At 49.1% G+C, this 14,772-nt stretch overlaps 1 protein-coding gene across 11 annotated transcripts in view; it reads right to left on the bottom strand.

The window, feature by feature from the left end:
• Positions 1-14,772, bottom strand: part of FRMD4A (FERM domain containing 4A) — a 614,318-nt gene that overhangs the window by 61,587 nt on the left and 537,959 nt on the right. For all 11 annotated transcript variants that reach the window (XM_072749470.1, XM_072749476.1, XM_072749477.1 and 8 more), the window contains one exon: positions 5,404-5,480. In XM_072749470.1, the coding sequence (XP_072605571.1) occupies positions 5,404-5,480 (77 nt within the window). The remainder of the gene's footprint in view (positions 1-5,403; positions 5,481-14,772) is intronic.

Genomic DNA, 14,772 nt, shown 5'->3' with positions numbered 1-14,772 from the left:
CCCTTTAACTGACATGTCAGTTGCAAATATCTTCTCCCATTCCTTCAGTTGCCTTTTACTTTTGGTGATTACTTCCTTCACTGGGCAGAAGCTTTTTATTTTGAAGAGATCCCAACAGTTCATTTTTACTTTTGTTTCCCCTGCCTCCTTGTACAATGGAATATTACTTGGTGACCAAAAAGAATGAAATCTTGCCATTTGCAACAACGTGGATGGAACCAGAGTGTATTATGCTAAGTGAAGTCAGAGAAAGACAAATATATGATTTCACTCATATGTGGAATTTAAGAAACAAAACAGGAGCAGAGGGGGAGGGAAGGAAAAAGAAGATAAAAACAGAGAGAGAAGCAAAGCATACAAAACTCTTAAAATAGAGAACAAACTGAGGGTTGCTGGAGGAGAGGAGGGGGAGGAGCTAAATAGGTGATGGGCCTTGAGGGCACTTGGTGGGATGAGCACTGGGTTGTATGTGGGTGATGAATCACTGGATTCTGCTCCTGAAACCATGCTGCACTCAATATTAACTAATTTGAATTTAAATTAAAAAGTTATATATATTTAAGGTGTACAAGAGGAGTTGATATATACCCAGTGAAATGATTATTACTGTCAAGCTAATAAATGTATGTCATGTCTTCACATATCTGTGTCATGAGAGCACCTGAGATTTACTCTCTTAGCCCATTTCCATTATTCAGAACAGGGTCATTAACTACAGTCCCCATAGCTCTGTAGGTTTATTCTACATAACTGGAACTTTGTACTTCTGACCAACATCCCCCCGCCCCATTTCCTCTCTTCCCGGGCCCGTATAACCACCTTTCTACCCTCTGCTTCTATATATTTGACTTTTTAGATTCCACATATGCATGAGATTATGTAGCTTCCCCCCCTCCCCCCCGCCGCTTATTTCTCTTAACATAATGTCCTCCATGTTCATCCACATTGTTGTAAGTGGCAGGATCACCTTCTTTCTTACGGCCGAGTAATATTCCCTTGTATATATACACACCACAATTTCTTCATCTATTCATAACTCAATGAACACTTAGATCATTCCCATAACCTGGCTATCATGAATAATGCTATTCTTTGGATTTTCTGTCTCCCTGGGGTTCAGAATCGGTCCAAGCCTCTGCCTCGTCTGGGATAAGATGGGTCATTCTAGGTCACTGGACGGTCCTTTCTGAGCTTCAGATCCTGGCGTTGGGCCAAAACAAACTTGAGAAACAGGAAAAGCCTTTGACAAAGTCCTTTATTAAGCAGGCGATGCTGCCTATGGTGAAGGATAAGTAAATTCTGTTCTAATCACCACCACAGGCTGCAGCCTGCAGGAAACCTCGAGGGAGCCCAGACTTCTTAAACTGCTCTAACTCACTGTTCCTTGAAAGAGCTGGTTATCAATTTCAAATTTGGTTGAAGGGCAGGTAGGGTATAAAGAATCCAGAGAGAGGCGGCAGAAAGGAGTCCAGCCAATATTCTGCACCAACCCCACCTCCACACACACGTTTACAGAGTAGATAGGGTGTGGATCTGCCTGGGGTGCAGAGAGGCAATCAGACTGTGAAAATGAAAACTGGAAAGTGTGGGTCCCAACATAATTTGCCATATCCATGGTGTCAGGGAGGGAAAAAGTGACATGATCATGCTTTCAGTGATGTGCATTCCATGGGATAGGCAGGTAATTTTGCAAGTGAAATCTGAGGATGCATGTTTGCACTGCATGTCTATGTGTGCGGGGCAAGGTGCTGGGGTAGGGCCTGGGGTATCTGATGTGAACATCAGGAGAAAAAAGTGTTCTCTCAGGTTAAGATACCTAATTTGGAAGAAACCTGGGGTAGGCAGGCCTCCTGAATAACTTTTTTTATGGCATTTTTCCCTGGAAGAAAATCCAGAGCTGCTCCCATCATTTTACTTGGGGGCTAAAGACTGAACAGACGGTCTTCTTCAGACCCACATTCAGGGAGAAATTCATATCTGGTGGTTCATTAATGCTACTATCCAGGCAAGGTAGTCCTCACTTGGGTTAAAAGTTGGGAGGAAATGCCACCTCATGAGACAGGAGAGTGCACAGTTGAAAATATTGGGAAGGATGCCGACAAGAGTTAGGAAGAGCACCCCTGTAGCTCTGTAGAAGTGAAAAGAAAATGATCAGAACGCCCACATTGGCTTCGATACCAATGGCTGTTCCTGGGAATAAGTGTGATCCTTTCTCCCAGAAAAGCTGAATTAGAGAGGAAAAGTCACTGGAAGCGTGTTGGAGTAAGCCTGAGAGTGGTAGGGGCCACATGCTTGTGCTTTTTAGGGAAGGCAAGGGAGGAAGGGTTCAGGATGCCAGCCAGGTCTGGAAGGTTCTGTAGGAGCAGCACATCAGACACCCATGAGAGTCTTCTCCTGTGCCGTTATTCATTTCTCTCTTCTCTGCATCTTTCCCTTTAGGCTCTTCCCAGCTCACCAACTTCTCTGTTTTGCAAAACCTTAGAAATAGAGTATTTGCCAAGCCCAGAGAATCACAGAACCAATGTGGGTATTGAGCTGGAAGTGTGTGTAGAGGAGCACAGACCCGATGTCATCCTCTCTGTCCGTGCCGCGTCCCACCCATGGCCTCTTCAGGGCATGATCCTCTTCCTTACTTGCCATCCCATCACTTCGGTTCTGACTCCATTTCCTGCTGGGACCCCCCCTCAATGGGGAGTCAACCAGACTCATCTTCCCTGCTCCAAATAAACCTGGGGAGGTGGTTAGTGTAAGGAGCGCCCTGCGACCCTGGGGAGAGCGCACTTACCTGGGTAGGAGGGTTGGGGGCAGAGCAAAGGTACCAGGCCAAGTAGCTAAACTGCAGCCATCCCCTCTGCTTGCCTGGGTGCACGTTTGGAAAAGGTGTCTTTAAAGCTGCAGCTGACTTGGGTTTCTGCCTCTGACATCAGGGCAGACACTTCCTGGGCCTCCCTTCTCACCTCCCTGCCCACCTGCCGCTAGGCTGGCAGAGGGCTGATTTCCTCGGGGAGGTGTGATCACATTCTGCGCTTGGTCTGCCTCGGGCGCCTCCCTTCCTGCTTCTCTCTTACATACCTGGACAAAGCCTTCATCCCCCCAAGGGCCTACCTTCAGCTTTAAATCCTAGTCAGGCTTTGAAATTCAGTTCAGAATCCCTCCCTCCCAGAAACTTCTCCTGACCAGCCTGGCTTCTGGCACCTTTGGTATTTATGGCCTGTGCCATCTGGCACTCAGTTCCCTGTGTTTTGTGTGTAGCCTGGGGTAATGCCTCTGAGCTCTGGAGCCAGACTCCCTGGGTTCAAATCCTGCTTGTACTGCTTGCCAGCTTTTTGAAACCCAGAGCAGGTGACTTTGTTTCTTTCATGCCTCAGTTTCCTGCTTGTAGGACAGGAACCTAGCAGCACCTGTTTCCTGGGGTTCCAGTGAGGACCCTATGAAATAATGTATCCCAAGTGTTTACAACAGTGCCTGCCCAGAGCAAATGCTCAATAAATAGCAAGTTCTTTCTGCCTTTCTCCTCAACTGTGCTAGAAGGCCAAAGGACCCAGTCTTCTCAGGACAAAGTACCTCTTTCTGTACCCAGAACACCTAAAATGAGCTAAAAACCCACGTAATAGTCATGTGTGGAGTTTGGACTCTTTCCTCTGTCTTGGGTCTTGGGAAAGTGAAGGGAAGTTAGTATTACATCATGGATATGGTGACAGACCCAAGAACACACACGCACGTGCGCACACACACACACACCATTCAAGGATGTATCCAAGGTGTTTCTTGGAGTTAGCACAATTCTAACCGAGGATTGTCTGTCTGGTCCTTACGCACAGCTCCTTAGATGATCCAACTCCCCGTTTACATTGTCAGGCAGCCCCTTTCTGCATCTGACTCACTGTGGCAATATTCGTTTCACTCTTTTCAAACATAGGTTTTGCCTCCCCTCAAATTTCTAAGTCTGATTCCATTCACCTGGAAAAGCCTGGCCGGAGCATTACTCTCAGCATCTGCCTCTCCCCAACTTGGCCTGCACAAATGGATCCCTGCTCTGCAGAGGCAGAGTCTCTAGACCGAGAGAGCCTTTGCAGGACCCCAAGAAATGCTGGGCAAGCCTGACTCTGCTAATGTCACCGCCTTCATCTGATTGTGCAGACTGGATCTCTACAATGTTCTCCACCTGCTGGTGGTGCGGTGACTGTGGGGTGTGGGCCGAGCACTCTTCCCCTCCGCGGGAGTGGCTGTTTCACACAGATTACATGGTGGGGCAAAGTGGCATGTCACCCCTGCTGGGTTATCACTGGTGGCAGGAGCAGAGACATTGCACAAGCTCAACCCTCTGACTGGGGGGCCAGCGTCTTGTTCTCTCTGAGCTCTCTGGGAGGCAAAGAGGTTTGTTTCAGGTGCTTGGAAGCCATGCGTGAGTGGAGCTGGGGCCATGCCTCTTTGGCAGGCCAAGGCTGGGGTCTCAATGGTGCCTAAACATCCTGTTTGCTTCTCTACAGAGTCTGACCTTCTCATGGTCTTCCTAGGGCCACCTTCTTGTAAATTCATTTTGGACTTCTTGAAAGCAATTTATCCTTAGGTGTCAGGCCTGTTTTCAGGGAGTTTTGGTCCTGTTTCTGGGCTGCCTCTAAGTCTAAGACTGCTAGCAGACAAAGAGAGGAAAAGCAGCCGGTATGTGCCGCCCGAGAACCTTCCACGCAGGGCTCGCTGCATTCCAAACCGGGACCCTATTGTTTGGCATGTGACTTAGAGAACACTGGTTTTCACGCTGGTGCTCCCTGGGACACAGCGTGACGTGGGCAGAAAATGAAGTCTATTTCTTTCACATCCACCCACAACACTAACTAACACCCTAAAATTACAGATCATGGAATCAAACAGTTCAACACAACTGCTTTAGGTATAGATTCCTTTTGATGCTGACTGTCCTCCCCGAAATATTCTCAGAAGCTCTGACAGGCCATCCTTCAGACTCTTCCCTGGCAAAAGCTCCACTAAAAGGATTCAGACTACCACCCAGTTTCATTTGGTGTTTGTCACCAAGTGCCATCCATCTTCCCTAGAAATGCCCTGGCATACAAAGACAACTCCACACATGGACACTGAACACGTGTAGCCAGATGAGATGATCACGGAATTGCCAATCCCTCTCATGCGTGCACACACACACACACTCATGCACATATACCCGCAAAGCACACTTGAACCCACCACATCTATCAACATACTTAGTTACAAAACAAAGCTTTGCCATCAGATTTGAATAGACTCTCCAAGGGCAACCAGCCTCTACCCCTCCTCTCCCTGCACACCCCCTCCCCAAAATGGACAATGACAGCCAGAAAATAGTAATATAAATAATATGCCGGGTGGGCCAGACACTCCGAGAAGAAGAGGACTTTTCCAGCTTACCTGCGGGGGTCATGAACTTCCACGGAAAACTTCTTCTCTCTGAAATACAGGTTTTCCAACTGCCTCCATTGGAATATCTGGACAGAAAACAATGCGGTTCACGTTCAAAAGTGGTTGGCTCACGGCTCTCTAGTCCTCTCTTTGCCGCTTAACTTCTCTAGCTGGCAGCTTCCTTATCAAAACAGACACCGCACAGTTGTTTGCAAGTCCTCCGCCTCTTGCTTGAGACACACACACACACACACACACACACACACACACGCACGCGCGCGCGCACACACACGCCGCTCTCCAATTCAAAGCCGGCAACGTGGGTGTGGATTTTCCTGCAGGTTTCTTAACGGGAACAAAACAAGTTCTTCTGGAGTCGGTCCCCTCCGCTCTGCCTTTGTTGCGTGCCCCACGAGGCTCCCCAGCTCCCGGCCGCTGCCCTCGGAGGCGGGCGGGGTGCAGGGCAGCTCCCGGAGGGGCGCGGGAGCCGTGGGCGCCGAGCGGCGCTCAGCTTCCTCCCTCCAGTGCTGAAATGGGAAGGCGGTCAAATTCCCAGCCTCCCATCGGGACTCCACTTCCTGCCTACTAATGTGCAAGAGCTCGGGACTCGCCCTGGTGATTGGGCTCGGGAAGCTTCCCCGAGAAGGGCGGGGGCTGCTGGAACCCTATTTCAGGGTAGGCAACTCCAGATAACAGCCGGCCGAGCCCCTGCCTCCTGCAGCACAAAGCCCAGCCGGAGTCCGGCTGCAGGCGGGAGCTGCAGCCAGGGGCCTGCTGCCCTGGTGGGGGGGTATGGGGGGTGGGTAGTGGGGGGGAGTAGAAATGAGGCCGCTTTGCAAAGTGGGAGGGAGAGAGTTCCTGCCACTGCCCCTTGAGTGCCCTCGGGCCTGGTGGGCACTCCTCCTCCCACCAGGGAGCCGGTTACCGAAGAAGCTGACTGCAAGGTCTGGGAGTGATTAGGGCAGCAGCTCTCTGGGAGGGGGTTCCTTTCATCGGAAGGGGGAAAAAAAGTTACTTAACCTTCTGGAAAATGTCAAAAGAGGTTAAAGTTACGTGCACACATGTTCGTATTTCTATTATTTATGCTTACATTTGATGCAGAGCGCAGCCCCTTCTAGCCACCTAGAATCTGGGTCGATTTTGACCCAAGTAGGGTAAAACAGGAATCCTGTGCTTCTTCGGCCTGGGAGCCGCGGATTCTTTGCTCACGTGCTTTGTAGGGTCTCATCCTGGCTCCTGGGGTTCTCCCAGCTGGGGCTCCTGGCGCTCCCTGATCTACTCACATTTTCTCCTCCTTAAAGAGGTGACAGCAACGTCCCGGTGCCCCATCAGCCCTGCCCTCCCAGACCGAGACACGCCAGCTAGTCAGGGCTTGGCCAAAAGGACTCCACCCCTTTGTCAAACTGGACTAGAAGAAAAACTGTTTCCAGAATGGCTGCATTCTTTTCTTTTCATGACCTGCTCTGCAGAATGTTACAATTATTTTGTCTGCCTAATAGGGAGGAGGACATTTACTACTTTCTACTCTTTGGTCAGAGAACATTTCCGTCTGAAGCCCAAGGGAAGCTGTGCTTCTCTTTTTGCCTTTCGCGTTGGTTCCAAGCGGGTAGAGAGACATTCCAAGGAAGGCGAGTGACCCGAAGCCCTCCCTTGGCTCCCACAGCTTTGTGTGAGGTCACGGATGAAATGCCACCGGAGTAGAGCCCATCACTCAAGTCGCAGATCTGAGTCTCACGCTCCTATTGGATGCTCTGCTAAGCTGAATCCCTCAGTGAAACACCTTCAGCTCCTCTCTGACCACTCTTCTCCCCCGTTGTTAGGTATTTATAGACATTCCACCTGAACTTAGCCACAAACACAAAGGCACCACAACTAACCACCGATCTCCTAAACTGGAGGTAGTATACAGGCCACAGTGCCCAGGCACAGCTGCCCTGGAGCCTGACTGCATCTGTGGGAGTACAGGGTGCCCTACATCCAAGTCCTCTCACCTTAGGCAAGTGACAGCATTTCCTTGAGCTTTCTAACATCTCACCTGGGCTTTTTGTTTGAAGCCCCCTCCCACTGGGTGGAGAATCCCAGAGCCCATGCTTAGAAGGGTCGGTTCCCTGGCCACCTCCTCCCTCCCACTCCTTGGAAAGCAGAAGGCAAGGGCAACTCCCTCAAGGTGCTGCAGAGAGCCTCACCTCTGCCCACTCCCGGCTCCACTGCAGTCCCTTTGTCCTCCCGCTCCTGGCACTGACCCTGGTGGCGGGTTCCTAGTGTCTCTCTAGCATGCTACATGCTTGTAGACATTTTCCAACAAGGGGCAGAGCAGGGGCTTTCCCTCAGATCTAGTATAAGCAGGGAGTTTGTTTGCAAATCAAACATTAGGAAGGGAGGGTGGGAATGAGGTCAATGAACGGATGGGCTTTTAGGACAGAATTGCATTTGGGCATTAGCAGGGTCCTGGGACCCCAAGAGGTGGTGTTCATGCAGGAACACTAGCCTGGTCTTTTTCACCTCGTATAGGGGGGAATGGGAAGGGCTGGGGTCAGGGTACGAAGGCAGTTAAACATCGCTCCACCTCCCCTGACCTCTCTGTGCATCCAGGCAGCTGTTGGCCACGAGGACCTTTACCCCTTGTGGTAACTGCACTGTCTCTTCATGGAGAGCTAGGTGTTTCTGCCCCCAGGCCCTGTACCCCACAGTTTAGAGGCCCATCCTGCCAACCCCTCTACTCTGAGGCTGACAGAGTACAAGCAGAGTACAAGCTGACATCTTCCAAACGGATGATGCTCGACCTTGTATGCTCTTTGTAAACCGGGTGCACTGGGCTCCGATGTGCTGGTTTTGGAGGCGGTCCCAGCTCACCCAGCTGTCTTAACCCAGCTCCCAGCTAGCTAAATCTGTCAATGTGCTTTGTGAATCCACATAAAGACACATCACTCACACACTCACACACACACACACACACACACACACACACACGACCATCATTATAGTTCAGCTAGTTCTCTTATGATTTTGCATGACTTCTATGGCCAATGAGGCCCATGGAGCTAATTAAAAGCTAACATACCGGTTTATCAATAATCAAAGGATTTATTAATTAATACCTAGCAAATCAAGGCCTTTCTAATGCACCTGGGCATCTTTAAAGCTCTGCAAACATCTCTTCTTTGATCTCTTACCATCTCCCAAGAAGAATGAGTGGGAAATTATCTTCTTAGGGAAAATGAGGCCCAGAGAAATTAGGGGAAACTGCCTCAGGCCACACAGCATGTTGGTGAAGGAACCAGAAACAGGAGTCAAGGGCACTTGGCCCATTACTCTGTGCTCCTTTCCACCGGGGCCCACCAATTAGTGGGAACAGCTCTCACTCACTAATGGCTGGTTAACTTTATGAGCGGAATGATTTTTACAAATGAGCAACAACGTGACTGTAAGTAGGAAGCAAAGAATCAAGTCTTTCTAGCCCCACACAGAGGCTTTTCATTCTTGTACTACTACCTCCTTCACCTCTTAGAGACCTGGGCTTCCCTGGCTTCCTCTAGAGCAAGGTCTCTGCATGTTGTGGCTGTCAGTCAAGAACTCACAACCACCAAGAACCAGGAGTGAGGACAGCCTTAATAGTTTGGGCTTGCCCCAAAAACAAATAGTTAGAGAATCACCACTGTGGGGACCGCGCCTGGTACTTGACTCAGATTTGCAGTTTTGACCAAGATGTGGGATTCCCGAGAGATCATGGGTTCTCTACTCCACTTTCCAATGTAGAAAGCAGGAGATGGAAGAGGCTTCTCCATGGAGAGCCAACAAGAGTGGCTCATAAATACTGCCTTTGAGCCCTCAGTGCAATGGGGTTCACTATAAACAATGAGCAGACCTGGCTACTGGATCCTATTAGCGAGTCTGGTGGATTCCCACATCCTGTGTATCGCAGAGGGTCAGGGCAGAAAACAGCTAATGTCACCGCCTCCAACCCCCCAAGCCCTGCTCTTTCTGAGTGGGGGAAAGCATGGCGGGGCCAAGTGTTTACAGAGTGCTGGAACAGCACACGGGCTAGTGGGCAAGCTCTCAAAATGATGCGGACATAAAGGCCTGACAGGAAGCTTGCTTTCGTGGCTCTGATTCTTGACCAGGACTTCAGGGAGCCGGTCTTCCTCCTGTCCCCGAGGCTGAGTCACCAAGCCTCTTAATGACCTCTGAGTAACTTCCTGCTTCTAGTGGGGGGGGGGGGGGTGCCACTATTCAGAATCCCAGCAGCCATCTGCTCCAGCATCCCCCTTCCGCAGACACAGCAAGCTCAGTGGAGAGAGGTTAGGGGGCTGGCAGAGGTTGAATAAGTAACTGATGTCAGGACTCATCCTGTGACTGGGTTGTCCTGGGCTCTTCCTAACACACCAAGGAGACCTGATGATGAGCGAGAACGAAGTCGCCGCAAGCCGATGGGTAAGGACATGATCAGAAATGATCCCTTCTTCAAAGGCAGTGTCAAGAGCCTGCATGCTTTCCAAACATTAGCAAAGAGTTCTCTTATAAAAGGAATCAGACTCACAGCCAGGAATAATCCCCCAGCTCAGAACGAAACACACAAACTACAAAACTCGCTTCCTTGTTTCATTTCTGCTCTGTTCACCTTCTAGAAGCAGGGCTTGTCACTCACAACACTTGGTGGGCTGACACATATGACAGGTTTCCTGTCTTTTTTATTTTATTTTTTTCAACAGCAGTTGCATAAGTATTCAATAGAAGTTCCTCTATGCTAAAGAAGAAAGCCAAGGCTCTGGGATTTCAGGCCATGTCGAATACCTACCCCCTTTCCAATCTTTCAAGAACTGAGTGTCTACTCTGTGCCAACCCACGCTAATAGGAAAGGGGAAGGACAGGATGCCTAATGCATGTTTATATTCGTCAGCAGCTCACAATCTAGCTAAAAAGACAAGCCAGACAAAAAATAGACTGTACAGCAATGATATGGCAACTAACTTCGTGATGGAGCTCAAAATCCTCAGGAGGGAATAAAGGGCAAAGGAGAAAAAAGAAGTGGGAAATATCAGTAAGGGAGACAGAACATGAAAGACTCCTAACTCGGGGAAACGAACTAGGGGTGGTGGAAGGGGAGGTGGGTGGGGGGTGGGGGTGACTGGGTGACGGGCACTGAGGGGGGCACTTGACGGGATGAGCACTGGGTGTTATTCTATATGTTGGCAAATTGAACACCAATAAAAAATAAATTTACAAAAAAAAAATCCTCAGGAGTTTGAATGTTAGACCCTTAAAACTCTACAGAGGCACCACGTTACCTTATTAAGGTACTCTCATGCTCCTGCCTCAGATCATCAATATTCACGACCATCGCTTATTCTCTACTGTTTCAGTGTATCGTTTTTAGGAGCAAGAACTCTGGCTTGGAAGTCAAGAGGCCTCGTGACAGTCCTGACTCTATGTCCCTCTACAGCTCAGCTGCCTTTACCGTAAAAGGAAGAGTGCATGTGTGCACGCGTGTGGGCATTCCCATACGCTATGCATGGGGTAAAGGTCAGTACAGTAAATCCAGGGTGTCATACTGCTACTCCTTGGAATTTAAAAATAAAGTTGCTTGTCTTCACCACCTCCTAGTTCTGGGAGACCGTACAGAATAGCACTGAATAAAAGCATGGTTTTCACAACCATACTGTCTACCGCTTCCTGACTGTGTTCTGGCAATGTCATTTCTTTGGGTCTTATTTTTCTCATCTTTGAAATTCTATGACTAATAACCAGTTCTTTTCTTTTCACAGAGCTGTTGTATCAATTACTGGATATAAAATGCTTAAAACAGTGCCCAGGACACAGCACTCAAAAAATATTAGTGATCATCACGTTCTCTCCATTCCATCGTGGACACACCAGGATTATTTCTCATGTCAAAATAAAGCTCTGGATACCTATTAGCCTAAAGTACAGGTTATGTAATTTTTTTTTTTAAAGAGATGGTGAAAATGGTGCATGGGCATTTTTTTTTTAAGGATGTTATTAGAGACAAAGTGTAAAGAGCATGAGCAGGGGGCAGATGGAGAGGGAGAAGCAAACTCCCCGCTGAGCAGGGAGCTGGACATGGGGCTCCATCCCATGACCCCAGGATCACGTTCTGAGCTGAAGGCAGATGCTTAACCCACTGAGCCACCCAGGTGCCCCTGCCATGGGTATTCTAAAAACATGTTTTGAGTTCCTTGGAGTTTTCACAATTCAAGCATAAGCCTAAGTGGGCTCTTGTTCCCTGCCCTTCAGCTGGTGTTTGCTATATTCCCTTTGGGCTCCTTGGTTCCAATTATTTTCCAGATGATTCAGGTCCACTGCAGTTTTGACCAGAGCCCATTTTGACCATTTACCTACTAAACTTATTATCTCAGAACATTCACCCTGGGAAGAAAGCACCCTGCCATAATCCAGCTCAAAATTACATGGAACAGGGCAGCCTGGGTGGCTCAGCAGTTTAGCGCTGCCTTTGGCCCAGAGCGTGATCCTGGAGACCTGGGATCGATTCCCACATCGTGCTCCCTGCATGGAACCTACTTCTCCCTCTGCCTGTGTCTCTGCCTCTCTCTCTCTCTCTCTCTCTCTCTCTGTCATTCATGAATAAATAAAATCTTTTTAAAAAATTACATGGAATGGGCTACACTGGGGAGCAAGTCAGGCCCCCCAAAACAGGGAAGCCGTGTTCTCAGACCAGGAGCTTCCGAAGTGAACAGGAGGATGGCACTGAAGGAGGGCTCCCTGACCTCTATCTTCTTCTGAGAGGGCCACATACCCAGCAAGGAAAACAATGGCTAATTTTTCTCAGCAGCCAGACGTAATGGAATCAAGATGTCCCTCCGGCTGGCTGCCTACTCCTGTCAGACTCCACAAGCTCTACACTGATTTGGTTAATTCAGTGACAGATGCCCAGAGCGCCAGGCCTTGACCCTTTAATGGATGACCTCTTTTTAACCCATCAGGAACCTCTTAGCTTCCTTTGGCTTAATAGTCATTACTTGGGGCAGAGAAAGAAGGTCAACAAGTACTTAACAGGCCCAGAGAAACAGGCCACTTCATTTTTCCCCATCGGACTATACTGCCTTTTATTTTTCTCTTTGGGTGGGGTGGGGGGAGCTCTATTACATTCTTGTGCGTACTCTGGTCTTCTGTATAGAAAGATCTTACCATAAGCTTTGGCAAGTGTAAAAAACCTTCAAGAGAAGCTGAACGGGTTTTTCCCTTCTTATCCTTGGTCTCCTGTTGCAATTTCTTCCCTTTAGAGTGTGCCCCTGGGGGATGCATCAGGGTTAGTGTTGAATGGAGAAGCTGGCCAGTGATTTGTGATAACTGGGTCTAGCTTTTTAAAACGTATTTTTGAGAGAGAGAGAGAGAGAGAGAGAGTGAGAGAGAGAGAGAGAGAGAGAAAAAACAAGTGCACAGGAGGCTGAGCTGGAAAATGAGTTGGGGGAGGCAGAGGCAGAGGGAGAAGCAGACTCCTCGCTGAGCAGGGAGCTCAGATGTGGGGCTCCATCCCAGGGCCCTGCGATCATGACCTGAGCTGAAGGCAGATGCTTAACCGACTCAGCCACCCAGTCGCCCTAGCTTTGTTTTTGTTTTTAAAGCAATGAGCTCTGTGGCCCAGTTTCGTGTAGCTCAACCTCTTTGAGTGCCAGGCTTCTTTTGGAAAACCTTCAAAGCTTGGCAGGGTGGTTGGGTTAAATAGGCGGTGGAGACTGAGGGGTGCACTTGGGACAATGAGCACCAAGTGATGTATGGAAGTGTTAAATCACTGTACTGTACACCTGAAACTACTATTACACTTTATGTTAACTAAAATGAAAATAAAACTTAAAAAAAAAAAAAAAGCCCTTCAAGGCTAATCACACCTGCCCTGACTTACGTCAATGGGATGCTTTCACACAGGGATTTAATGAGACATCTGGCACATCTGGAGGGAAAAGGAGGAGCATTTTCACCTGCAATGGCAAAGACCTCTTTCTGGATTGCTGTGAAGGTTTTGTTTTGATTGCTTCGGGGAAAATCTGTATTCTATTTTGGAGGGGGAGAGGCTGGTAGTCATCAGTCCTCTTATGCCTGGTGCTCTGTCCCAAGGTATGGCATCACAGTAACCCCGGATTCCACTGGTGAAGGCCATCGGAGTCCATGGAAGATGGGGACAGGATGGAAAAGAATGGGTTGGCAAGTGGCTCTCCATGGAAAGAAAAGTATACTCCCATAACTAAGCCCGTTTAAGCAAGCTAAAAAAAAAAAAAGCCGAAATGACAGTTCTCTACCTTAAAAAAATTTAGTAAGGCAGCAAAGGCTCTTTGGGAATAATTAAGAGCACCTTGTGTGCATTTTAAAGCACCTAGTCCCTCAAGAGTTGGCTGATCCCACCGGGAAGGGTAAGGTCTTGCAGACCAGGGTTTTTGCAGATTCCAGGAGGGAGGCCACCCGCCTGCCGCTGGGACCTCAGGTGTGAGCTCCAGGCTTTCCTGGCTGGAAGGGTCTCAGAGTGGTGTGGCCAGGCGGGCACTGGACCAGGGGTGGGCAGCCTGCTTTTTAAGTCAGGCTGCAGCTGAGGACACTTGTGCTCTTACGGACAGGACCGCAGCCAGGGGAGGCCGGAGACTGCCCCACTTCAGCCAGACTGTCTGCTGGAGGGGCTGGGGCTGGGCGGCCATCCCCACAGCTGGGGCCCTGCTGGACTTTGGGGACTTCTCCCTCCGGCTCTTCCTGGAGCAGTTTTGTTGCTACACCAGTGTTCCTTCCCAGAAAGGGGGAGGAGCGGTTGTTTCCTAGAGGTGAGGACTTCAACTCTAGGATTTCTGTCCTTCCAAAAGGACTGGTCCTATTTAAAACTTTTTTTTTTTTTTTTTAATCTTCTCTTCCTTAGATTCTGAAGTGGGCAGATCAGTTTGGGGAGCTGTGAGTTTAGAAGAGGTAGGGGGAGCCAAGGAGGAAAATCACACTTGGCCTCAGCAGCCTGCTCTAATCCAAGCTTTCTTACCGGACTCTTCCCACCCCCAGCCGGGCTAGTTCTCCCAGATATTCACGTGTGTACTTCTGCCCAGTCACCATCCTGTATCACAATGGTCTTTTACACACACACACACACACACACACCCCGCCCCCGAAGGTCTTCTCTACCTGACTACAAGCCTCCTGAAGGTACTTCCTTGCACCCAGCACCACACCCAAGGCCTGTCAGGCACTCAACAATGGTCTGTTGAGAGAGTGAAGAGCTTTATGAGGTAAGTATTATGGCAACCGAAGCTCAGAGAGGCTAAGTCACTTTCTAAAAGTCACACAGGTGATAAATGATGGGAACTGGGATCTGAATCCTTATCTGTCTGCTCAAAATCCAGGCAAGGCCCACACAATGTTCTTCACAATGTG

This window comes from Vulpes vulpes, chromosome 2 (genome assembly GCF_048418805.1).
Source record: "Vulpes vulpes isolate BD-2025 chromosome 2, VulVul3, whole genome shotgun sequence".
NCBI classification, from domain to species: domain Eukaryota; kingdom Metazoa; phylum Chordata; class Mammalia; order Carnivora; family Canidae; genus Vulpes; species Vulpes vulpes.
The sequence above is the reverse complement of the archived record's forward strand: the minus strand, read 5'-3'. Positions and strand labels throughout refer to the sequence as shown.